The sequence below is a fragment of the Myxocyprinus asiaticus genome, chromosome 38 (genome assembly GCF_019703515.2).
Source record: "Myxocyprinus asiaticus isolate MX2 ecotype Aquarium Trade chromosome 38, UBuf_Myxa_2, whole genome shotgun sequence".
Classification (NCBI taxonomy): domain Eukaryota; kingdom Metazoa; phylum Chordata; class Actinopteri; order Cypriniformes; family Catostomidae; genus Myxocyprinus; species Myxocyprinus asiaticus.
The window spans coordinates 5,755,999-5,782,989 of record NC_059381.1 but is presented as its reverse complement, the minus strand read 5'-3'; the positions used below and the strand labels follow the sequence as shown (position 1 = coordinate 5,782,989).

The 26,991-nt window shown below is 38.7% G+C and overlaps 1 protein-coding gene across 4 annotated transcripts in view; it reads right to left on the bottom strand.

The window, feature by feature from the left end:
• Positions 1–6,366: 6,366 nt before the first annotated feature.
• LOC127429081 (noelin-like) overlaps positions 6,367–26,991 on the bottom strand; it is a 39,954-nt gene continuing 19,329 nt past the window's right edge. For 2 of the 4 annotated variants that reach the window (XM_051677867.1, XM_051677866.1), the window contains exons 2-7: positions 25,071–25,220; positions 24,516–24,671; positions 21,945–22,164; positions 19,848–19,955; positions 14,428–14,534; positions 6,367–7,467 (exon numbers count right to left, since the gene is read on the bottom strand). In XM_051677867.1, coding sequence (XP_051533827.1) covers positions 6,793–7,467; positions 14,428–14,534; positions 19,848–19,955; positions 21,945–22,164; positions 24,516–24,671; positions 25,071–25,220 — 1,416 coding nt within the window. In that variant the 3' untranslated portion in view covers positions 6,367–6,792. The remainder of the gene's footprint in view (positions 7,468–14,427; positions 14,535–19,847; positions 19,956–21,944; positions 22,165–24,515; positions 24,672–25,070; positions 25,221–26,991) is intronic. The other 2 variants (XM_051677869.1, XM_051677868.1) reach the window with 1 other exon arrangement.

The window sequence follows — 26,991 nt, the reverse complement described above, 5'->3', positions numbered from 1 at the left end:
TGTCTTTAATCCTGATGTGGCATCAACATCCTCCATATTTCAGCTGCTCTCATCTGCTCACTGCTGTGAGCCAGAAATCCCTCTCAACAGGTGCATGAGGAGACTCAATCTGGAAAGCCGTTGAATAATGAGAAGACCAGGTGTTACTCAGGCAGCAGTCTGGCAAAAATCATCATGCCAAGATTAACATGCCTGACATCACGCTCGGAAATCTGGCGACCTGACTGTTTGTGTGTGTGTGCCACCAGGGCTGAATCCCAGTTCACACCGATCCATAGTACTAGAAAAGTATGTTCTGCACTAGCAATGCTAAAGTATATACAGTACGCTAGGGTGAATAAATGAAGTCACAATTTTCATTTTTGGGTGAACTATCCCTTTAACATAAAGTAAATTCTGGGCAATAAGAGAGATGCAAAGAAGTAAGTACTGTAAGAGAGTAAGTGATTAATAAAGACACTGGAGCTGACAGATGTAAAGAGAGTGACATATGAAGTGGAAAGGAAAAGCAGATTCTTTGCCCTCTTTAGGATGCAGATTAATTCAATCCAAATGACTGCAGCACATTGTTTCACATGCAGAGCGCCTGTTCTTTCACTCTGCATTGTTCAATCTTTCTCTCAGACTGAGTTTCTCTGAATATAGAAACAATCATTTATACATTGATTGAAACATCAAATGAGAGAGAGAAAGGGAGGGGAGAGGAGCAAGAGGAGATGTCAGGATGAACAGCTTGCAGGGGGAAAAAGAGATGGAAAGAGATGGAGAGAGATGGGGGGATGGGGTTTAGGAAACAAGAGGATTTGAAAGAGAAAGGGGAATGGATGAAATTAGCAGATTGAAGATTTATCATTCTTCTTTTGAGATAGACTTAAAAGATCCATATGAGACAGATAAGAGCTATCTAAATAGGAAACGCAGGGCAGAGAGAGAGAGAGAGAGAGAGAGAGAGAGAGAGAGAGAGAGAGAGAGAGACTTGACTTTTCAGAGCCCATTCCTGAAAGAGAGAAAGAGATGAAGGTTTTCATATTCAGAATGCAGAATGCTTTTTGACCAAATCCCATCATATTTTCATCAGGGTAGAGGGGTTATTAGTCTTGTGTAGACAGACTTTTGACTATCCTCAGAAGGGCTGGTCCACTTTACAGCTTATTCTGGCCAAAAATGGCCCACTTAAACATAAAGAGATTGTCTTACTGACATGTTAAATGACCAACCACATGTCGCTTTGTTTTTACATGCTGTTTAGGGGAAGGTGAATATGAAATCTGAGACACAATTATAAAATTAGTGTGGTGAAAAAACGTGTTCAAATAATTGCACAAAAGTGCCAGTATTCAAACGGCTAGAGAGAATGCACCAAAGAAATCGGTGGACTTTTGTAAAAAAAAATTAAAAATTAAAAATTAAATTCTACATTTCTGTCTGTCCAAATGTATTAAATACTGATAATTTCACAGATATAACTAAGAAAATAAAGTGTAACACACAATTACTTTCTGCTCGTGAGGTGCTTGTTAGTGCTGGTTTGATGGTGGTATAGCTGGTATACCAGCAAAACTGGCTGTTGATGCTGGTCAACCAGTATGATTTTGTTTGGTAAAACTGTTTGACCAAAACTGTCTTGCCGGTTTTTTAAACAGCCTGTTGGAGACAAACCTGCACACCAACAACCCACACTAGTGACTACTGTTTGCTGATGACACGACGGTGGTAGGTCTGATCACTGACAATGATGAAACAGCCTACAGAGAGGAGGTGCACACTCTGACACACTAGTGTCAGGAGCACAACCTCTCCCTCAACGTCAGTAAGACCAAGGAGCTTGTGGTGGACTTCAGAAGAAAAGACAGAGAACACAGTCCATCACCATCAATGGAGCACCAGTGGAGAGAGTCAGCAGCTTCAAGTTCCTGGGTGTCCACATCACTGAGGAACTCACATGGTCCATCCACACTGAAGTCGTTGTGAAGAAGGCTCATCAGCGCCTCTGCCTCCTGAGATGGCTGAGGATGTTTGGAATGAACCGCCACATCCTCACACGGTTCTACACCTGCACTGTGGAGAGCATCCTGACTGGCTGCATCTCCGCCTGGTACGGCAATAGCACCGCCCACAACCGCAAAACCCTGCAAAGGGTGGTGCGAACTGCCAGACACATCATCGGAGGTGAGCTTCCCTCCCTCCAGGAAATATATACAAGGCGGTGTGTGAAAAATCTCGGAGGATCATCAGAGACTCCAGCCACCCGAGCCATGGGCTGTTCTCACTGCTACCATCAGGTAGGCGGTATCACAGCATCAGGACCCGCACCAGCCGACTCCATGATAGCTTCTTCCCCCAAGCAATCAGACTTCTGAACTCTTGATCTCTCATGATCAATATACATCAGCACTGCACTTTATTACTCTTACTCTTATATCTCACACCGGACTGTCATAAATTATATTATTATTATATTATGTCTCTCTTAACAACTGACTATCAACCGACAGCCTGAATGTCAATACAGTACAATACTGTACATTCTATATATATATATATATATATATATATATATATATATATATATATATATATATATATACTTTTTATATATATATATATATATATATATATATTAATTTTTAATTTTATTGAATAATGTGTATCTATATAGTAAAAAACAAAAAAACAAAAAACAAAAACAAAAACAGCGTATTGTATACTGTACAGTGTATGTTATTATTTGTATATTGTTGAGTGTAATTATGTGTAGATCAGATGTTTAAATTGTGTTGTGTTAATTTGGTGTTATTGTAAATTGGTATATGTCTCATCACTGTCATGACTGCTATGTTGATCGGAACTGCACCCAAGAATTTCACACACCACTGCACTTGTGTATATGGCTATGTGACAATAAAGTGATTTGATTTGATTTGATTTGATACTGTCCAATTCTGCTGAAAAAACAAAACAAACAACTTTGGCTAGATTTCTGGTCTCTGGTTGTTCTTCAGCCTGGTCAGGATGGTCTGGTTTGTTGGATTTAGATAGATTTGTGGGTTTAGAGGGGTTTTCCAGCATGTTGACCAGCTAAAACAGCTGAAGATCAGTTTGGCCAGACTGGGAGACCAGTTATTAAGACCAACACTGGAGACCAGTGTGCAACTCTGCTGAAAAAAACAAAACAAACAAAAAAAAGAAAACATTTCAAACCATCCTAAGATGGTTTTCTTGTCTCAGCAGGTATCCCAGCCTTGTCAGTCTAGTCTGGTTTGCTGGTTTTAGTGGGGATTTTTTTAGAGAGAGGTTATCTAAACCAGGCTGGGAGATTAGCCAGAGCATCTTAAACCATCTAAGACCAGCAGCCCATACTGGAGACCAGTGCCCAACCTTTCAACAACAACTTCAAAAAACGAGCGTAAGCTGGTTTTCTGGTCTCATCTTGTCTCCAAGCCTGATCAGCTGGTCTGGTTTACTTGGAGACCAGTTTGCCACCCTGCTGAAAAAAAAAAAAAAAAAAAAAAAAAACATTTTAAACCAGTCTAAGATGTTTATCTGGTCTTCGCTGGTATCCCAGCCAGGTCATTGTACTCTGGTTTTAATGGGGATTTTGGGGAGGTTTTAGAGAGGTTTGCCAGCTTGGTGACCAACTAAACCCTCTGAAGACCAATTTGGCCAGGCTGGGAGACCAGCCGGAGCAGCTTAAACCATCTAAGACCAGCAACTCATACTGGAGATCAGTTCCCAACCTTGCAAAAAAAAAAAAAAAAAAAAAACACCAGCCTAAGCTGGCTTTCTGGTCTCATCTCATCTCCAAGCCTGGTCAGTGTGGTCTGGTTTACTGGTTTTAGAGGACTTTGGGGGGTTAAGAGAGGTTTTCAAGCTTGTTGACTGGCTAAACTAGCTGAAGACCTGCTTGGCCAAGCTGGGAGACTAACTGGACCAGCTTGAACCATCTAAGACCAGGAAACAATACTGGAGACCACTGCACAACCCTGCAGAAAAAAACAGCTTAAACCAGCCTAAACTGGTTTTATGGTCTAAGCTTGCCTAAGTGCCTGGTCAGGCTGGTCTGGTTTGCTGCTTTTAGGGGGATTTAGAGGGGTTAACCAGCTTGTTCATCAATTGACCAGCTGAAGACTAATTTGGCCTGGCTGGGTGGCCAGCTAGCTTAAACCATCTAAGACTAGCAACACATAGTGAAGACCAGTGTCCAACCCTGCTTAAACCAGCCTAAACTGCTTTTCTGATCTTAACTTGCCTCAGAGCCTGGTCAGCCTGATCTGATTTGCTGTTTTTAGAGGGGTTTGGGGGATTTAGTGGGGTTTTCCAGCTTGCTTACCAGCTAAACCAGCTGAAAACCAGCTTGGCCAGGCTGGGAGACCACCTGGACCTGCTTAAACCATCTAAGACTAGCAAAGCATCTTAGTCTGATTCAAGATGTTTATGTCTGTTTGTCAGCAGGGATGATTTGTGCAAGAAACCTTTGGGCAGAACATACACTCAAAGACCAATCCCAAGTAATGACATCAGGATATAGATCCCCGTTTTATTGGTAAGAATCAATGTATTGCAGATACAACACACATCCAGCTAAGCGCAAAAAGAATGAAGGCTAATATTAGCTTTATAAGATAGTATGAGCCTTGATATAATGCCTACAATACATATCAGACTTCTCAAGGATCTTTTAATATAGTTTAATATTCATATTTTAGACATATTCTATACTGTCTTGAGACATTTTACATTCTGAAATCGTAAATTTTTTGTGAGAAAAATATGGCTTCCTAACACCATCAAATAAAAACAAAGACACTGAAGCATCACCCAAGCAGATAGTACAATATTACAAAAAAAAAAAAAAAAAAAAAAAAACAAACAAAACTAACTATAAATTTACAAAATCAAGAATGGGAGTTAAGAAACAAGCCACTCAAAACAAAACAAGCATCTTTTTTTTAAATACCCATGTTTAACCACCCAACCCGCAAACTCCTTCCTACGATATGTGCCATATACAACCCCCACCACCCAACCCTGGTCCGATACCTGTCAGATGTACTGCATTGTACAGGTAAACATTCCTTTGAGCACACTTGCACAGGTAGAAACTGTTCATGCAATAAGAAAAAAACATTTCATAAAAAATCACCAGCACAGACACAAATTCAGCGCAAGATTTGACCTGAACCATTTGTTATTAACATCTCGCACATCTGTTGCAGACATGGTGTACCGTAGCAACCATGATGCCGATGTATGTATATTTGCAAACACATTAAGTGTGTATCATTAGCTTGAAGGGTGATATTCTCACCAGAGTATGTTTAAAGTCAACATGAATCAGCATTCACAACCCTTTTTCCATTTTTTAGAGTGAAACCGGATATTAAATGAGAAAAATATAGGGCTGGACTTGATTTTATATATCACAAATTGATTTGATAGAGAAAATGGGAGACATTCCAAAGATGAGATAAGTGGATGAAAAAGTAAAAGGGCCATTTCAGAGTTATTTTAAGAAGACAGAAATTTCTTTCTTTGGAATAGAATACACATATTTGCACACAATAAGACTTGGAATGTACATTGAAAGAAAGTAAAAAGGGGCAATTTTGATTTCATGTTGACTTTAAAGGCTCATTTAAACTGCCCCAACAAACGCCAACTTAATGAACATACTGATCAAACAAAACCCAACAACCATTGGAAGTTGGTGCTTGTTAGGGCAGTGTGGACTATCCAACATAGTCGCATGACAACTCTTAATATTGTTTGGGATTATCCCCTAAAGGGATAGTTCAGTTATCTTTATGTTGCCATATGAATTTCTTCCAGGGAACACATAAGGAGATTTACGGTAGAATGTATGTCTCAGTTCACTTGCAATATATGGAGAAAATATGCAAAGTAAATGGCGATTGAAACGAACATACTGCCTAACATCTCCTTTTGTGTTCCACAGAAGAAAAAATGTCATATGGTTTTAGAACAACATGATGGTAAATAAATGATGAAAGAATTTACATTTTTGGGTAAACTATCCCTTTAATAGCATGCTTTTGTCTGATCTCAGATGCTACAATAATTGATATTAAATATCATGATATGGTGTGACCATGTCTAGAGAAGTTAACTGCAGAGAAGTTCAAGTAAAATCTCACTAGAATTCTTTGAACAACATCAGAGCTTTCAACAGTCAGTGCCTTCAGCCAATCACGTTTTTAAATTTGATTATCATTATCGAAAGAAATTAGCTCTGCAAAGCACACACAAATTGGGCTTATGATATTGCACAGACTGTGGTAGATGTCTGCGTGAGTTTGCCGAGTAAAGCACCAACGATTTTCCTGCACACGCTTGGTTAATGAGGAATGGGTTGAATATTCCTAGTCCATAACTTACAGTATTTCCCATCCCCCACTTCAATACGCAGAAAGCATGTACAAATGTCTTTTTAGTGCTACTGTAAAACATCAGAATGGACAATCATCTACAAAGAAAAGTTCTTATGTATAAAAGAAAGGCGTGGCTTTGTTTATCTGTTTTTTTTTTTTTTTTTTGGCATTCTGTTCATTATTTTGATATTTTTTCTTTCATTCTCATGTCTATAGTTCCAGGAATGATTTAGCTTTTCCATTCAGCATAACATTTTTATAACAATCTGTTGAAGAACATTCCCAAGGATTGTCTTTGTGTTCAGTTTTTCACTCCTCTTTGAGAGACTCCAAACTGCTTTCCAACCCATCTGTCAATGCTAGTTCTTGGACGTTTCCCATCATTTCAGTCCGTTCTCCATGGTTACAGCTGCTCGGAGCGGATGACATGGAAAAGAGTGACGTTGTAGAGCACCTGGTGTCCATTGTTCCAGGCATATAGTGCACGATCTCGTGGATTGTAGTCCAGCATCGAGATATGCGAGTATTTGTTTTGGAGAACAATATCAATGTACTCATACATCGAGGAGTTGGTGTGGTAGGCATAGTAGACTTTTGTCCCTCCTGAGTAGCCGTTAGTCACGTACAATGTCCCGCAAATCATAAACGACTCCCCAGCGCTGCGTCTTGGGTGATTGGTCATCCAGGTCTGAATGATGTGTAGGGTTATCGGGTGGAGTTTGCTGATGACAATGTTACCCGCGTTCTGATTGGTGGCGTACACAGCCCAGAGTCCGCCCTCGTCCACCATGAGGTCGATGTCCGAGTGTCCACCCCAGGCGTAGTGATAGGTGTTGCTGTAGCCGGCGTTGTCCAGACGCTGAGACTTGCTGATGGTGGATGTCTTGAAGTCAAATTTAATGATCATGTTACTCTGGAATTTGTTGAAATAGATGGAGCCGTTGTAGACCACCTGACCGGTTCCAGACCAGGGGTGTGGCAGCCGATGAGACGTGAAATTATCAGACATCATGAAGTCTGCCATGGACTTGTACTCCCTCACAAAGCGGTTGTTATGGTAGCCGTCCATGTACCACACCTAGATAAATGGAGAGGGTAAGCAATTAATTTATATAAATGACTGAAAAAGAAACAAAAAAGAAACATTCCTGATAGCACCTGATGAGGTCTGTTGGACGTTAGTATGGCATTCAGTAAATGTTTTCGAGATGTTTACGATTTCAAATTTACTGTTTGTTAATCTGAAAGTTTTATATGATTATTTTTTGGGTACAATGCTTACTGTATATATATATAGATATATAGATAGATAGATAGATAGATATGTATAGATATACCCTTCATATAGAAATAGCTACCTTCTTAACATGTGACCCATATTTCAACCATTGAAAACTGGTATAATGGAGCCACACTGTGAGCCCTGTATCTCTATGATTTAACCATATAGGGCCTTAAAAATATAAAAAATTAAATTTTGTTCTGATGTCTTTAACACTACTGGAGTTATATGCACTACAACTAGGAAAAAGAACATACACAATTTTTTCCCATTTTTTGGACTCACACCATTGGTATAATGCAACAAGGGGTGCTAAGGTCAACTGATTTTAGTAATAGACCTACCTATCTCTGTGTATATATGAATTAACAATGCCACCACCTTTCCAAGGTAATTGTTTTGACCTGTAATTCTCTAAAATCATAAGCGAAAATTTAAATTCTACAAAATAATGGATTTCTCAGTAAATATTGATCCATAGCATTTAATATTTTGGTTTTCATCATTATTTATGTTTATCTTTCTTCAGAAAAATTCAAAATCAAGTTTCTGAAATTTGGTTGATTTGATATGGAATAACCATATAAGAATACAGAATTGAATGCTCAATCAAAGTAGGTCAAGTTGCTATTTATTTTCCCCATGCTTGCATCTGAAATGTTGTCTTTTGGCATTTATGTTTGGTAAACTGCAGCTCAGAGTCAGTGAGATCTTAATTAAATTTGACTCTGGAGATGCACATCCTGCCCTAACTGTGGCAGAACACAGTCTGTGAAAATTGACTGCTGAGATGTTGCCTTGTGCCAGGCATTATGTACCCTGTAGGGATAATTCCAGATCATTCCGGATAAAAGCCGACTCTCTGTGGAGAATTCCCAGCATGGCTGGGTCTTCTGTCTTTCAATGAGGGAGGGGTAAAGAGAAAATGGAAGGGGAGTAGCCACGCTCACAGAATTTTCCAGAGCGTTTCGTCCCAGTGGGATATCTTTGTGGTCTCTATAGGAGGCACACAGCAGTACACAATATCTACTGTATACCAACATATCCACACTTACACACTTCTACCTCTTCTGCAATTTCGAACATGTTGTACACAATTTAGATCTTTTTGAAGCCCACAATTGTGGCATGTTGGTGTAACCATTTGTTCACAGTACGACTAGAGCAATTAAATGCAATATAATCAGTTTTATAATTTCAGCATTTCTTTAACAATACAAATAGTTCCAAAGCAGCTTCACAGAATACAATGCCATACCCTAGTTAGCCGATTATGCTTAAAAAGCCAACAATGTATAAGGTCATGTAAACACCTTAAACAGTTTTCTTTTTGGGGTAAGATCATAAATGGTTTAAGCTAAAAATGACTGTGTAGATTTTTACCCATTGCGCCGATTTTGTATTGCATGCAAACCTCTTACCTGTTTACATTTTGATGTCAAAAGCAAAAAAAGCAAAAAAAAAAACAAACAAAAAAAAAAAAAAAAAGATTATTTCAAATTTCAAGTAAATGCAATTTACTTGCATTGTCAATTTTTGCCTAACCCTAACCCTCATTTTTGGCAGGTATCAGAGTATTGGTGCACAAGTGAACACAGTCATTGGCAAGGAAGAAGGCCCTGAGATGGTAAGGGTACATGGAGTTGAAACCTTGGAAGGATTCAAGACCCTACTGTGGGAACCCTTTGTCCTCTGGTCAACACTATGACCAAATGGCAAAATAGCACCACAAAAGTAAGATTTTTAAAAGTAATTCAAAATTATATTGTTACATTCTCAGGTATAAGGTGTTCAGGGCAAGCTATAAGGTCTGTCTCTGAACATAGAGGTCAGCTACTCTGGAAACATTCTTAAGGATAAAATCCTTCTTAATTCTATTTAAACTTAAGAAAAAATGTATGAATATTTTGTTTTCCCAAAAAGACTTCTTAACAATATTCTTATCTTTTGTCTGTAGATACCTCCTAACAAACTCCATCTAATTAATCCTAAGATCTCAATTCTTTTTTTTTCCCTTCTCAAGAAGGTTTTAGTGAATCACGCCCCAGATTCTGTTCAGTTTTTTATGTCCAAATTCAGGTTTACGTTGGGTTCAGGTTTGTGATTAAAGTTGATGTGTGTACTTTTTTCAGTGTTAAAATTCTTTCCTTGAATCCCAGCTTAATATGCAGAGTCAAATATAAGTAAATCATTTGTAGGTTGATTTAATCATGTAGTGTAACACTGTGACTCTGTGGCACCAGCAAAACATTGCTTTGTTTGCATGACCCATTCAGACCAAGACAGCAACACTGGCTCAACCAATGGCGTGAGTTTGGGCTGGGACTATCTGTACAACCAGTGTATGATGTGAATTTTCTGGAATCTGTTTAAAAAAACAGTATGTTTACATGCACTTTAATTTTAGTCAGACTAAATCTTGTTTTAAAATGTCATGTAAATGCTTTAGTACAGCTGAAATCGTATCAGTCCAATTTTTGCATAGTCGGACTAACAGACCTAAATAATGAGAACCTCGGTTTCATCCAGCATGTACAGTATAGCCTAAAGACCATAGTATACTTCGGTTTTACATGTTGTTGATTGGAAAGCGCACAGTATTTGTGATGCAAATTTTGTCATCAGCACAGTCTGAGCGGTCTGTCCGCATGCAAGCCAGATTTTCTTGACAAGTGTACAATCCTCGTCTGTGTGCGTCGTCGGCACATGCGCCTGTTGTTGACTGTACTAAAAGGGTATTACAAAACAGTCGTACAGCGTATGCGGCAAACGCGTTCGCATTCACTCGCAGACAAAGGAGTATACTTTGAAAGGCAATGCGGTCGACCAGGCGTGATCCAATACAGAACGGAGAAAAACAAAGTATACCCAGGCCTTAAATGTTAATCGGACCATAACTGACCTTGGTCTCTGCTTTCACCAAATGACAGAGGCGATGTGCAACTTGCATTTGCGTATTTGACATCCTTCCAGGAAATATTCGATTACACATTGTGTCGTATACTTGGACAGACATATGATGACTGCAGCTCGATTACACAAAAACCTGCTGTGGCTTGATTATAACTGCGCATTTAAATGTACTGACTGATTATTTTTGCAAATTTCTGTTTGGTGATGCTAGTGGCACAGAAATTACACACTTCAGCTTTAAAATTGGACAACACTGATTTGGTCAAGTTAGGGCTTCAACTTTACGCTAATGCAGATCTTCAATGAGTTGATGCTCTGACAGTAACACGACACTCTGCCAAAGCTGGTTATCTTTCAGAGCCAAAAACCACTGTGAGATATTTCTCATTGTGCTCTCCCACACATACACAACATACACGCACACACATTCTCTATCTCCACACTCTGTCTGTCTCGCACATACAGCCTACGGTCTCATCAATCTTTTAGAACAAGAGCCTCCAACCCAAAGTGTGAGAAAAACACATCGAGAGGGAGGGGAACTCTGCGTTAAAACTGGGTCTGTGGGTGTGGAGGAACGGTGATATATTCACTAGCTAGATTTATAACTGCTGTATAATTTTTATGGTTTTTTTTGTGTGTTGACTAGCTTGTTGAAGGCATAATTTTAATGGCTAGATTGAGTTGCAGTGTTCGTTTAGTTTGTTTAGTGTGAGTGTTCGTAATGGATTAATTTGTAGTTGTATTGGAGTATTTTTTTCGGTGGTGTTGTTATGTGGTCTTTTCACATTCAAGTAGATAGGAGCTGTACTTGCATAACTGGAAATAGCTGTCCGGGGATGTTGCAAATATGGCCACCGAGCGTCTATACTTGCCTTAAAGGGACTTTGACACACCACCCACTTGGTGAAGCTGCTCTATTTCAACTAAGGAAATTCTGCTTGCTCAGAAACTTCTCGCAGCACTACCGAAAGCATATGCAGCATGCAGGGCTGGGATGCCAACTGCTAATTAGTAATTTGTCATTTAGCAGACACTTAAATCCAAAACAACTTGCAGTACATTTATTACAGGAACATTTCCAAGAACAAAGTGCTATGCTCAAGGGTGCAATGGTGATGAATCAAAATTCATGAATTAATCCTTGTGGGGTTTGAACCTACAACCTTTCAGTTAACAACCTAGATCTTTAACACCACACCACCATATAAAACCATTTCAAGGTCAATAGGCTCAATCCTCTTGGGTATCTTTCGTTAACCTGTTTGTAGGAGACCAAATAACATCATCAAAGACCCTACAACCACAATTCACACTCTTCACACTCTCACAAACTTCTGCTAAATGATACCAGAAAGTGCAATCAACGACTAAACTAAGAAACTGCTTTACCCTCAGGCTATCAGTCCAGGGAACATTACCTCATTACCAACTCTCCCGTTTATCCACTGCCGTCTGCAGAGTTGTAACCTATAACCGTTTATCAGATCGCCTTTCCGCCCTCCATTACGAGCCCCACTGGAGCACTACATGTCTGGAAAAGTGGGAAATTATTTGGTCTTGCTTATTTCTCCCTAGTGCAGGTTTTAACAGCCTTCTGAAGTGGGACCACAGTTCTAGGTGGAGGAACTTCCAGTAATGAATTACCACAGACTGTGTATGACAAGAGGGGTCACTGAAGAAGCCTTTAATTTGGTCACACATCATACATACATTTTTTGCATATATACAGTGAAATTTATTTGTTTTTCACATATCCCTGCTAAGCTGGGGTCAGAGTGCAGGGTCAGCCATGATACAGTGCCCCTGGAACAGATAGGGTCAAGAGCCTTGCTCAAGGGCCCAACAGTGGCATCTTGGCAGTGCTGGGGCTTGAACCCCCAACCTTCTGATCAGTAACCCAGAGCCTTAACCACTGAGCCACCACAACACAGACACATCTTGCTATGCAAGCTCGATTTCACGCGTCGTTGCATTGTGAAATGTATCAGGGCGCAATTCATAACCTAACGCAAGTACGCGCTGTATTCTCAGCGTTGCCGCAAGGGGCGCTAAATCGGATTTTCTTTTTTCAATCAAAACTGTTATGGCGGAGCAGCAATTTGAGGAGAGTCTTGCCGAACAAGTTAGATTATACAAACATATTTTTCTGTCGTCTTTTTAGCAAATACAAAAGCACACTCCTCAACTGTCAACATGTTGACTCTACCACATCCGGTTTTGTGGTGCCAAAAAAAAAATCTTTCAACCCCTTGTGGTTCAAGGTTGTAACCACCAGAGATGTGTGTACAATGGGAACACATGTTGGCCATGCGTTGGCGAAGCGCTTGCATCTGCGTACTGCGTGAAGTATGTTTTGGCCCTAAATATGGCGAGTGTAGGAATGGAAGTGCTGCATTACAGTTAAAACAGCCAATCGTCTTTTTGATAGATGATGATAGTCAGTTTACTACGAATATTTTAGCGTGATCTGAGCTATAAAAAAAAAGCACAATTTATAATACAATTTTAGTCCGATTTTATTGCTGACTTAAAATATGTTAATTGCTTGTAATCTTGACCAGCTGTTTTAAAGATTTCGGTCTTTCCCTATTCAAATAGTCGTTCCAAACCCGTATGACTTTCTGTCTTCTTTAGAGCACAAAGGAGATGTAAGGTAGAATGTTAGCCTCAGTCACCATTCATTGCATTCTTTTCCCATCCAATGAAAGTGAATGGTGACTAAGACTTTCGGCATAAAATCCCCTTTTGTGATTGCCATGTGACGGGTGAAGGTGAGTAAATGAGTTTAAATTTTTTTGGTGAACTATCCTGAATATGTTATTTTTTTAATTTTATTTATTGTTATTATTATTTATTCTAGTATTTGTTTTGTTATGGTGAAAATAACCAAAATATTTCTTTAATATGTAATGTAAGATTCTGTTGACAGATTTGTACTTGTCCCACTTAAACTGCAACATCTACATTTTTGGTATATTTTTAGATCTTTACATCCCTTATTTTCTCAAATGGTATCAGAAGGAAGCGCAAACATTTTCATTTTACAGTGCAATGAAAGTGTGTATATTTTTGCATTTGTTTATGACAGCTCGGCCTTGAGGTTTGTTTTTCAGTGTTATTTGTTTCTTTATTGCAATGTGTTTATAAAGCAGTTGCCTGCAGCTATGTGCTTGCGGGTTTAACTGCAGGCATAAAATGGACTATATTCCTCTTTCTGCATGTAGATGAGCTTCCTGCATATTTGTGTCCTACAGCAGGAAGTTACTCTATAGAGTTTATCCAGAACCAGTATTTTAGAGACCAGACACAACTTAACACAACACATCCACTAATTAAGGAATATTTCAAAAGCAATACATTAATCAGTGGTTGAAATCATGAGAAATCAAAAGAACACTCTTTAAAACTAAGGTTCTTCAGTAGTACTTAGGTTCAACAAAGAACCCTCTACTTATCAAGTACCATTTTTTGCTATATACAGTAGGGTTCTTGAGTTGACTATATGGTTCTTTGGAGATTTAAAAAAGCTCTTGTTACATTATTAGTTCTTCAGGTCAGCATATTGGTTTCTAGGTTCTTTAGAGCACCATTACATTGATGGTTTTCTGAAGAACTAGAGAATAAAAAGATCATTGTGGTACTTAAGAGTGTGCATCAATACAGTGGGATGTACATAGAAATTCTGTTATTCAGAATCAAATCCTGGATATAAGCAGAAAGTGTTAGGATTTTGAAGAAAAAATAATAATAAGAAAAGTTATACCATAACATGAATTAGAAATATTCATGATTCTGCACTATTTCTAAGTCATTAATCAAGTAAGCAAAGTTTAAACTCACCCTAGTGTCTCCCTCAGGAGCGAGTGGATCGGTCATCCAGGATCCGAACCGTGACCCGGATGTTTTAATAGTGATTGCATCACTGATGCCCGTCAGCTTCCCACATGCTGCAGAACACAAAAAACACATTTAAATACACACACACACACACACTGATATGCCTACTGTGTTCCCATAAGCCCATTGTCGTATTCACACACACACACACACACACACAACTTAATAAGTTCAGTGATTTAATGCTGTAATGTTATGATGAGCCTGAATAGTCTTAATTACTATGTTAATTTTATATTTTGTAATGAAGGTTCTGCTTAAATGATTTTAATTGAGTCACACTGAGCTTCATTAATGACGGGGAGAGAGATAATCCGTAACATTGTTTTTGTTATTGTTTCATCAGTCTCTCTTTCTCATCTCCAGTTTTCATCTGTCAAATTCAACACAAAAGGGCGTTCGTTTGAAACCCATATTAGTTAGAAAAATTTAATGTACGATTAAGACTTAATTTTATCCATCAAGAGTTGATGATGAATTGATCACCATAAGACCAGGAATGTGTATTAAGAAAGTAAATAGTTTTGATTTAAATGAATGAATGAATGAATAAATGAATGAATGAATTTGGAATTAATTGGTAACACTTTACAATAATATTCCATTTGTTAACATTAGTTAACAACATTAGTTAACATGAACTAACAATGAACATTTCTTTTACAGCATTTACTAATCTTGGTTAATGTTAGATTTAACATACTGTATACTAATACATTTTTAAAATCAAAAGATGTATTAGTTAACATTAGCTAATGCACTATGAACTAACAATGAACAATTGTATTTGTATTAACTAACATTAACTAAGATTAATAAATGCTGTAAAAAATATATTCTTCATTGTTAGTTCATGATAACTAATACATTAACTAATGTTAACTAATGGAACCTTATTGCAAAGTGTTACCAACTATTTTTACACTTATATTGTGCTTTTCTGACACTGCACTCAAAGCACTTTACATAGAGATTTTATGTTGATTTAACACAAATGGGTCAATCTAGTGAATGTAGCTAGCTTTATTTATAATATATGAACATACAGTATATGAGCTTTACTTAAGAGTGTGAGAGATAGAAAATATGATATACGAATACAGCGTTAAATAAATGTCAGAACTGATGACATTTGACGTTCCAAGGTATTTGATAGCGAGAGCAATAAAACTGTAGTGTGTTGTTTTTTTCTGTGCTTCCCTCCCAAAATAAAACACACACACACACACACACACACACACACACACACACACTAAGATTAACACACTCAGCTATAATCTGGACTCTGGAGGGAGATGCAGGACTAAATTATTACGGTCCTATCTTTAGACTTAAACCCTGTTTCACACATTCTGCAGACACCAGTCACATGTCTGTTGCAAAATACATAACAAAACCATAACAGAAAAAATGACAATTTATCTCATGTGATTAGAGATTATTGTTGTTATACGAAAAAAACAAAAAACACCATGAATTTAACAATGTGAGCATGATGAATACATGGGTTTATTTTTCGTTTAATCTTGCGTGAGCACATGAAAATAGCATTTGAGGCATCACACTTGCACATGTAAAACCATGTCATCACATGTGAAATGTTCCAAAATTTAAATACTTGTTTTGAAGAAAATGTGAGTGGTGCTTGCCCATGCAAAACACTCCCAAAATGCTAGTATGTTCTGGGTGGTTGCCAAAGTGTTGCTATACTGTTGCTAGAGTGTTCTGGGTGGTTGCTAGGGAGTTCTAGTCAAAAGAGTTTGGATCGTCCTGGTTACTTTCGTAACCTCCATTCCCTGATGGAGGGAACGAGACGTTGTGTCGATGTAGTGACACTAGGAGTCACTCTTGGGAGCCCCAATCACCTCTGCTTTTTTTTAAAAAGGCCAATGATAATTGGCGAGTGGAATTTGCATTCCACTCCCCCGGACATACGGATATAAAAGGAGCTGGTATGCAACCACTCATTCAGGTTTTGTGCTGAGGAGCCGAGACCAGGTCCCAGCCATTTCAGCGGGTAGTTCAGCATTGTGGCAAGAGGGACACAACTTCTCGTTCCCTCCATCAGGGAACGGAGGTTACGAAAGTAACCAGGATGTTCCCTATCTGTCACTCACTCGATATTGTGTCGATGTAGTGACACTAGGGGTCCCTATACAAAATGTCACAACTAGCTGAACTGTGTTACGTGAACTGGCATTGTGTGATGGACAGACTGCTGTGTGCCTTGTAGCCAGTGCACAAGGCCGTTACATAACCTCCCCCAACGCTCTTATGGGCGTCAAACGGTCCATCAGGAACAAGTCGACTGCCCAACTACAGGGACATGCTAGCCCAGCCGAGGCCTCTTTTCCCTCTCTTTTCTCCCAAAAAAGAGTGGAATTTGTTAACTGACTGGGAGCCATAATTGTCTGCGTCGTGGGGTGTCCCTCCCAAGGGGAAGACTCCGCGGAGACCACACCCCGCCCAAAAAAAGGAGGGGGGGGGGGAGGTATTTTGAGTGGAATACGTCACATGGTTTTACCGAGCCTTGTCGGAAGTATGTCATGTGGAGAGGTCCCATGTTAGGTCCTACCCAAAGGGGGAGGAGTTTCTACAGAGCATGGCGACCGGGTGCAGAGGGACCTCTGACCAAGGAAGATGCAGTTTGCCGTCAGGGAAACAATTTTGTGGAAGATATCACATGGGGTCGTCTTCGGCGAACCAGCACAGGTTGAGCACCTACCTCAGTACAGGGGCTCATTAGCGCACGTAATGGGCCGGTCAGCGAGTTTCTCTGCAAACTTCACTGCCAGAGGACTAAGGAGGAAAGTCATCCAGGGATCACAGTGGGAGTCAAGAGCGCAGGGAAAGGCGCTATGCGCAAGCGGTACACCCGGCTAGCTGTCCCGGAACTTACCTGCTCGTGCCTGCCAATACACGGGATGAGACTGGCTCAACCCGGAGATTGTAGAACCTCGCAATGGTGTTGGGTGTTGCCCAGCCTGCTGCTCTGCAGATGTCTGCCAAAGAGGCGCCACTGGCCAGGGCCCAGGAGAAAAGCAAGCCGCGACCGCAACGTTGCCATGGTCATGTTCTCGCAATGAGGACATGACTCATCCACGAACGATGTCTCCGCGTGGGCAGTGCCCAGACATGTTAAGACAGTGATCGTGGCCGTCAGAAGCAGAGAGATATCGACTGCAACCAGGAATAACACACAAACGGAAAGGAATCATTAAAAAGACGTTCCGTGTGTGCCGCTCTTTTAGAAAGAAAATATACTTTTTTTAGAATATACTCTTTTAGTTGTTTCTGCTGAAGCGCTCCAGGGGCTTTCTCTGCACTCCACGGATGCAGAGGGGGAGAAGCCGCTGAAATGCGCCGTAGAATCCAGTAGATGTGGTGAATGAACTTCGCGGATGAATTCAGCTACAATGAATAGAACTGCTCGGCTTCGAAGATTAAATCTGAATGAGTGGTTGCATACCAGCTCCTTTTATACCCGTATGTCCGGGAGAGTGGCATGCAAATTCCACTCGCCAATTCTCATTGGCCTTTTTTCAAAAAAGCAGAGGTGTTTGGGGCTCCCAAGAGTGATCCTTAGTGTCACTACATCAACACAATGTCGAGTGAGTGACAGATAGGGAACTCTTTTTTTTTTTTATAAATCTATGGAATTTTTTCACCCATAGGCAAAAATGGTAAATCAGACCAGCTAGAAAAGTAAAAGCACACCTCACTTCAACAAATCGCACAATTTGAGATATAATTCAGTCTTTGAAGTTGATGTTTAATATTTAAGGTTAAGCATGAGCAATAATAATAGTGCCTTAGGTGAAGGTACTTTTCCGTAAATGTAGATTTATATTTATCAGATAAGATACACACGTGTGTATGTGTGTGTGGGCATGTTTAAGTGGTATATGAGGACTTTTTTTAGGGTACAAACTGGTAATTACAAGGGTATTATGCTATAAATGTGGTTTATGAGGACATTTCTAGTGTCCCCATAATTTAAATCGCTTAAAAATTTCATTGAAAATTTAAAAATGCAGAAAGTTTTTTGTGAGGGTTAGGTTTAGGGGTAGGGTTAAGGTTAGGGGATAGAATCTATAGTTCATACAGTATAAAAATCATTATGTCTATGGAGAGTCCTCATAATGATAGCTGCACCAACACGTGTGTGTGTGTGTGTGTGTGTGTGTGTGTGTGTGTGTGTGTGTGTGTGTGTGTGTGTGTTTGAAACAAATAGATAAATCAAGCCATTTTAAAAGCCATATTGATTGTACAGTAAAGCTGGCACAGATTTCTCTTGCAGAAACTCAGGGTGAAGGAGACAGAAAGATGATGCACACGAGAAAAAAAGCTGTGTGTGTGTGTGTGAGAGAGAGAGAGAGAGAGAGTTGGAGGAGCAACAGATAGTCCCAGAAGACATTTTTAATTGCTTAGAGGTTTCTCTTTCACAGCTCAGGAGACTTAAGGTGCTTCTCAGTTATGTCCCATTTAACTGTGACATATGTGTTATTTCTATGTTAAAATACTTTCTTCTATCCCAGCTTAATATGCAGAGAGTAGTAGCCCATTTCCTCAAAGTGTAAACACTGTGACTGTATAAAAAAATTGCTGTTTAAGCTTCCCATCCAGCCCAACATAGTTTGGGGCAAACTGTTTTCTGACCAATGGTAAACGGAACAATAATATTTAAACAAATGAGACCTACATTAAAGGTGCATTCAGTAACTTTTGTCTTTGTGTCCACCACTGACACCTAGTGGCTTGGATGCAGCATAATTTAAAATCAGTAGTTTTCAATTTCAGTCATGATTACTTTAATCAGTAAGAGAAAGTGTCAAATAACAGGACGGTTACTGAGATTAAGTGAGTAGTATTCAGCTGATCGTGTGATCCTAACATGGCAGCCCCCATGTGCGGACCCTCTCCATGTAGAATAAAACAGCTTTTATAAGGTTACCAATATGACTGGAGTCTTCATTTTAATGTGAGTGCTCATGATTTCCTACATACTGTATATTACAAAATTACAGTTTATGTCTTTAGGAGTTATTGGTATCTTGGCAAATCTGAGCACATTTTGAGACATTCTTGAGATCTTTTCTGAAACTTTAGAGGTTATTTGGTCTCCATTAAATCCCACTGCTGTCTAGGAGAAACAATTAAATAGATGATTTAAGAGATGTCAGTTGACAGTGTGTATAAGTAAAACAGAGGGAGAAATCAGAGAGGGTGAGTTTGTTTTGGATTTTTAATACCCATGCACTTATTTGTTCCACCACTTTTGAAATCATTCTTATGCCCATTTTTACTGGAAATAATTAACACTTGATAATTAGAGTGTGTGGATGATGCAGGCCGGCTCATACCTATTGTTTGATGCTGCTGATTTTTAGACAGTCCAGCGTCAGTTTGCATACTTGTATAGTTATCTGGGTGTGTAGCTAAATCTGACAAAGCCTCCTTTTGCCAATGTCCTTTTGTAGACAGAAAAGTGGTCATAAATTAAGTACATAAAGTCTTTTTTTCTTATAACTATTTTAAAAATTAAAATGTTTTCTTTATTGTGCTAGGGTTAGGATTTGTCAATATTAAGCTGTACATTATGCTAAATATTTATTTTATTATTTAAGTAGGGTTTATTTGATGTATTTTCTATTTATTTTTTTGTCTATCCATTTAGTTTTTTGTAGTGTGAACAGGAAAAAAATAAAAACACATGAAATTCGTGGTTTATCTGATTTAAAAATCTGAACAGTCAGATAAGATTTTGTGTTTTTTCATCATTCATTTTGTGATGTGTTGTTATGTCAGGTGTTGCGACAAAACATACTCTATTTCATTGCATATGCCACCCTTTGCCATTTTTTAGCACTATTGTTTGCAATGAATGTGTTCAGATTTTCAAAAACGACTGCAGAAAAGAAATCTGGGGCCGTATTCCCGAAAAAGAAAGTTCTTAGGATAAATTATGAGAATGTTCTTAAATGCAATTAATAAGAACATTCTTAAAGGGACAGTTCACCCAAAAATATTAATTCTCTCATCATTTACTCACCCTCATGCCATCCCAGATGTGTATGACTTTATTTCTTCAACAGAAAACAAACGTAGAATTTTAGAAGAATATCTCAGCTCTACAGGTCCTTACAATGCAAGTGAATGATGATCATACCTTTGTAGCTCCAAAAATCACATAAAGGAAACAAAAAAGTAATCCACATGACTCCAGTTTTTAAATCTGTATCTTAAGTGATATGCTAGATGTGGGTAAGAAACTTTAAGCCCTTTTTTTACGCTAAATCTCCACTTTCACTTTTACATCTAAAAGCCACATGTGGTGCCTGTTTACTTTCACTTTAACATCTGAAAGTGAAAGTGGAGATTCAGAGTAAAAAAAAGGACTTACATTTTAAACAGTTTCTCACCCACATCTAACATACCGCTTCTGAGTCATATGGATTACTTTTATTTATTTATTTATTTATTTGACAAGGACGGTGCTCATTAATCAACAGAAAAATTACTGTAAATGAGCCAGAATTAGCCGTATAGGCTAATTTTCATCTGTTGTCCCTTATGTTTCTTTTATTTGACTTCTGGAACTACAAAGGACTGATCACCATTCACTTGCATTGTTTGGACCTACAGAGCTGACATATTTTTATAAAAAATCTTTGCTTGTGTTCTGCTGAAGAATTCATAGAAGTCGTACAAATCTGGGATGACATGAGGGTGAGTAAATAATGAGAGAATTTTCATTTTTGGGTGAGCTATTCCTCTACCCTATAGAATACAAAATACTAGTAACTTCTTAAGTTTTAATTTTATTCTAAAGAATAATTTGTGAATCTGACCCCAGATCTGGCCAGTGACCACATTACAGTATATCTTGCAGCTTGAACAGTCAGTGCAAATCGGATTTTCCCTGCAGTGTGAACAAAGCCTTTGATAATGGGACAACATTCCAATGAACCAGATTTAAGATTTTAGCAATTGGCTTAGCGATAAGGTTGGGCTAAGTTTGTTTGATAGAAAAGTTGTTCCAAAACCAACAAAGGTTTTTGATCTACTGTAGGAACATGTCCTTTGTGGGTATATCACGTCTTGCATGTGATAGCTAGGATAACGTGTATGTTTACTAATTTACGCTGCACTCTTGATAATCCATCACATTTAGAGTGTGTATGATGCAGGCCAGTTCCTTCACATTGATGTGTTGGCATGTTTAGGAAGTCCAGCGGCAACTGCCATTCTTGGGTAGTGATCTCTGCTATGCATGTTTACTGTGCTTGTATCTAAATCTGACAAAGCCCTCTTTTGGCGATGCCCTCAAAGAGAAAAGTGGTTTGTAATAATTTTTTTTTTTTTATCTAAAAATGCATAAAGTCTTCTTTTAGGTGTCCCTTTTGGGGTTTTAGTTATTTTTTTGAACAAAGTCGATGGTAAATGTGTGTGTGTCGTACCAAGTTTCTGCATGCATGCACGTAGCCTTTCCTCTAGGCTGACCACACGGGAGTGGAGGTCGTCGTAGTCGTACGCTCCCATCTCCTGTTGAAGGAGGCCCAGGCTGGCCGTCAAGTTCTGCACTTCCTCTTTAAACTGCTGAACCAGCCGAGCATCGGCTTTGTACTCTTCGAGAACGGGGATCAGCGGACGCAGCTCCGCCATTTTTGCCTTTATGGCCTGAAAATGCGCAATAAAGTATGCTCAGATGCAAATTAGGCCTCCCGGAATGGTGGAAATGTTGGAATGACAAAGTGCCATCTAGCCTGTCTGAGCCTTGCTGTCTACACTAAATTGTACAGTCTTGGTTTTGTCTACTGTTGTATGTGAGGGTGCATGCATCAGTGTTTGTGTTTGTTGATCTGTACACTCTTTATAATAAAGGTTCTACAAAGGGCTTTAGAGCCTGATGACATTGGATAACATTTTAAAAGGTGTTCATTGGGGTTTAGGTCTAGGCTTTGTGTACAACTGTCAAGTCCATTCACACCAACCTCGGTAAACCATTTCTTTATGGACATGCCTCTGTGCACATTGGCAATGTCATGCTGGAGAAACTTTGTCACATTCTACTGAAAATGTTTGTCTGCTAAGACTGCATGCCTGTATGCTTGATTTTATGCACGTGGTAATAATGGATGTACTTGAAATAGCCAAAGCGGTTAATTAGAAGGTGATGTCCTCATACTTTTGGTCATATTTGGCTGGCGTTTCAAAAAACCCTGTAGGGCTTCACTTTCCCTCTGTTAACAGATGATACCTTAAACAAATACAATACGAAGAACTTTTATTCTTCTATAAGAACTATATAGCCAAATGGAAAATGGTTTGTGATTTGAAGGTTCTTGATTTGCTGAACCAAAGAACCATTGAAGAACCTTTATTTTTAAAGTGTATGTTGAATGTAAGTGCATGGTATGTGTGCTTGTAGAGCCAGTGAGAGACCAGAGGCCAAACTGCAGTAAATCTACTGAGATTCGTATATAAATTATAAATCTACATTCATTTATCGACGAAATGAAGCGCTCTGAACACGGTCAACAATTGGGAAAAGACTTTATTATTATCTTTTAGAATGCAACAGGACACATGCTAAAATTACAAATCACACACAACAATGTGGTATTAAGATTTAATTGTTTCCTTCAAACGCATATATCTCCAATAATCAAAAGATTCATATTGACAAATAATAATAAAAATTTTAAAAACTCAAGCAATGCTGGCAAGGATGATAATATTAATGCTAATAATAAAAATAATAATAGCATTTTCAATGTATAATAATACAACTAAATAATAATGTAGATAATATAAATAAAACGTAACAATTCTTTAAAGTAGCATGCAGGAGGGGATCTGATTGGTGGTTGGATAAGGAAGGGGGAGGAGTGTTTCTTACAGCTAATGTCGAATAGAATATGAGAATCGTGACATAAACAGCGTGACTGACGCCCACTTCAGCCAATCGTGGGTTAGACCTGCATCTTCTGGCCTCTGGTTCTCCTATCATGTCTTTATATTTAGCCCTGCAAGCAAGAAACAACACACTCAGCACAGAGAGCTAACTCACTAACCTATCTAACACATTCACTTTCTGTCACAAACTCACACACACAGTCTTACATGCACACTGAAGTGTTACAAAATGCAAACTATATTACATTCCATGCATGTGTAAGGTAATACGCAAAGTGTGAGCGATGGGGTGTTTCAATAGTGACCAAATTTGTACAATACATTATAGAAACCGAAATGTGCAGATCCTTATTTTATTAGGGGTACTTTTTCAAACTCGTCCAAGACCGTTTGTCCAATTCACACGAAACTTGGCATACATAATCTACAGAGCCTCCTGACAAATGTTATCGAAAGAATTTTGATTTGACAAAGCACTTTGAAGTTACAATCCAATAAATTCTTTGGGCATGGCCCTTATTTACATATTGACCCAAATGTAATAAATTTAAGATGCTAGGGGGCGCTATAACTTAAGAAAATCCTAATTGTGCAACTGCGAGTTGAAAAAAACAACTGTTTCCACAGGATCTATTCTTTCAAATTTGACTATTTTGGTCATGTTTTCTACACGTTCTTGGACCTCAAAATTGCCACTTGCAGTTATTTTTGTATTGTTGTTTGTTTTTTTATTTATTGTTTAGTTTTACCTTTGTTTTAGCTTTAATTTTCATAATATATTTGATGGCAGAGTCCAAAAGAAATGTTTTTTTAATATACTTTTTTTTTTTTCAATATTGCACTCGAACAAATCTTTACATTACATTATTATGATTTAAATAAACATTCAGATTGAATGGAGCAGGTCTGCACATTTCGAAACAGGTATGCATGCATGAAATCTACCGAGTGTGTGAGTTTGCAAGTGAGTGTGTGTTTGTGTCTGGCCACATGAACTGTTTTTGGACTGTTTTTCTGTTGCATCTTTACAAAAATTTTAATTTTGTCAAGAATGCAATCATGCAAAATGTAAGTATGTGTTTAAAATGTGTAGGTATAGTTTGTGGAGGTACCTTGTATTGCTTGGCAATGTTTTGTTTGTGGTTTTCTTCCACCTGCCTGAATTTGGTCTCCAGGCCGCGGAGCTGATCTTCCATCTTCACCACATACTGCAGGTCCCTCTGGGTCCGCTGGTCCAATACTTGGATTGATTGCGTCATGTTCTGCACCTATAAAAGAGACAAAAACACACATATGCCAGAGATATAAACGGGTGTAAATATTCAGTGCACTGAAACTATCTTGAAGTAAAACATGTTGTTAAGTGAATGTAGTGGCTTTTAGAAGACTTGTGAGATTGTGAGATCATCTACAGATATTTCACGTCTACTAATGATTGTTTGCCTTGATGCCAACTATGTTCCAGAGGAACTCATTAATTGTGGTTAGGCTCATCCCTCCAGGTCACTTTGATGTCCTGGAGGAAATCCGTTGTCATAGATTCGGCATCTATGGCAATGTTACATTAAAAGACAATGTGTTGCTCAAGGGCGACCGAGTAGAGTGTGATGAGTCAAGAAATACATGGTCACTGGTTACTATGATTCAGGAGCAGTCATCTCGGTTACCTTCTCCAGTAGCTGGCGGAGTTGTTTGGTGCGGGCGTCTCGCGAGCACATGGTCTGCTGAGGTGCGACGACCGTACACACACACCTGCCCTCGCTGTCCTGAGCTGAGCTGTACACCTGCCAGGACTCCTCTGGGTTAGCGGGTAACACCTGTCGAAGAGGAGAGAGAGAGAATAGAAAGACAAAGAAAGAATAGATCTGGTCAGAGACAGACTATTTGTAGTATGGCTGCACAATTATGACAAAAATCATAATTGACGATTATTTTCCTTGCTATTGTAATAGAGCGCCACGGCCTTCCGGATGTAAAAATCCCATAACTTTTTTCCATAGGCGAATACATTTTTAAAGATAACTTATAAAGCTTTAAAGACAGACCTACAGAGAGCTCCAAGGTTGTTAATTGATTCTGTTGAAGCCATAAGTCCAAGTTATTTCAACGTAATTTTTTAGTAATCATGTTTAATAGCGGAATTCCTGGTGAAGAACTACACTACCCATGAGTCCTAAAGAGAAATGCTCCACGAATCAGAGAAAACCAGTCAACAAAGTGTGCCAAAAGAGCTCTGCAGCGACCGACCACTCCCATGATGCACTATGAATGATGCAATAGAGGTCGATCTACCTACACTCTCAAACTATTTAGATATTTGTACATATCTGAATATTTTGCAATAGAATTAAAATATAGTGTTTCTGTACTAATGATCAATAACTTTAAATTAATAGTTTTATTTTTTCCATTGTTTTTAGACGTTCCGCACAGCCTTGTACCTTTTGTCTTTTTGTCCGATTTTCAAATACTTTTGCTTCAAATCAAAGTTTGTAATGGTGTGATTCACCTCAGAGTTGGTGACTTAGAACTCTTTATGAAGGATTTTATGAACTCCCAAAGGAAGAAATGAATGGGAACATTGAAATTGAAAGGAAAAATACTTCCAGAAACAAAACGGCTGAAAAAGTGGGCTCATACTCATTGACATAACAAACAATGACGCAAGATTAAACCCCATCTGCTTGTGCCTTGTCAGGCCACGCCACACTTCCCACTGGCCAATCAAAATGCAGCACCATTACATCTACTACCATTTTTGACACGAAGACAAATGTCAGTCATCCACACACACTCACACACACACATACGTGAATACAATGAAACACACATGTTGGACAGATTTAATTGTGCAGGTCTGGAAAGTCACGAATCATTTAAACAAAATCAAAATGTCTATATCTATCTATCTATCTAGACATCTAGACATATGCCATAGCCATCAAACCATAATTTCATCTTTCAAAACAATCAGATTCTAATTTAAATCAACAACTATATTACTTGACAAGATTGGTTTATTGCTATCCAAAAAAGAATAAGGTCAGATTTCACCTACTCTTACACATGGTTATTTTGTCCTGCTGTATTTGGCTATTTTTCTGTCTCACAGTGATTATTTCACACTTTTCCACACCGCCCTTTGTGACTTCCTTTTATCAAACGAATTAAAGAGGGTGACACTAAATGATAGCATCTGTGTCATGTTGAGTCAATGTAGCACATAGAAGTAGCTACTATATTTATATGTAAATATAAATATATTTAGTAACAATACAAACAATGCATATTTTCAAGCAGCTCTACAAAACAAGTTATTAATTTTGAACAACACTGTATTTAACACGAGTGACCAAAGAACCTCACATATGTAAGGGGGCGTTCACCCAGGACACGTTTTTGCGTTCCTTTCACGCTATACCCCTCTTTGACGTTGCGTCGCGTCTCTCTTCCTGCGCGTTGCGTTTTCAAGACGGCGTGTCAAAACATTTTAACTTCCCGTCTCATTCTATTTGCGCTCAGTTTTTAAACGCAAAAACGTGTCTTGAGTGAACACTACAAGCGATAAAAAGCTAGACGGAGTGCAAC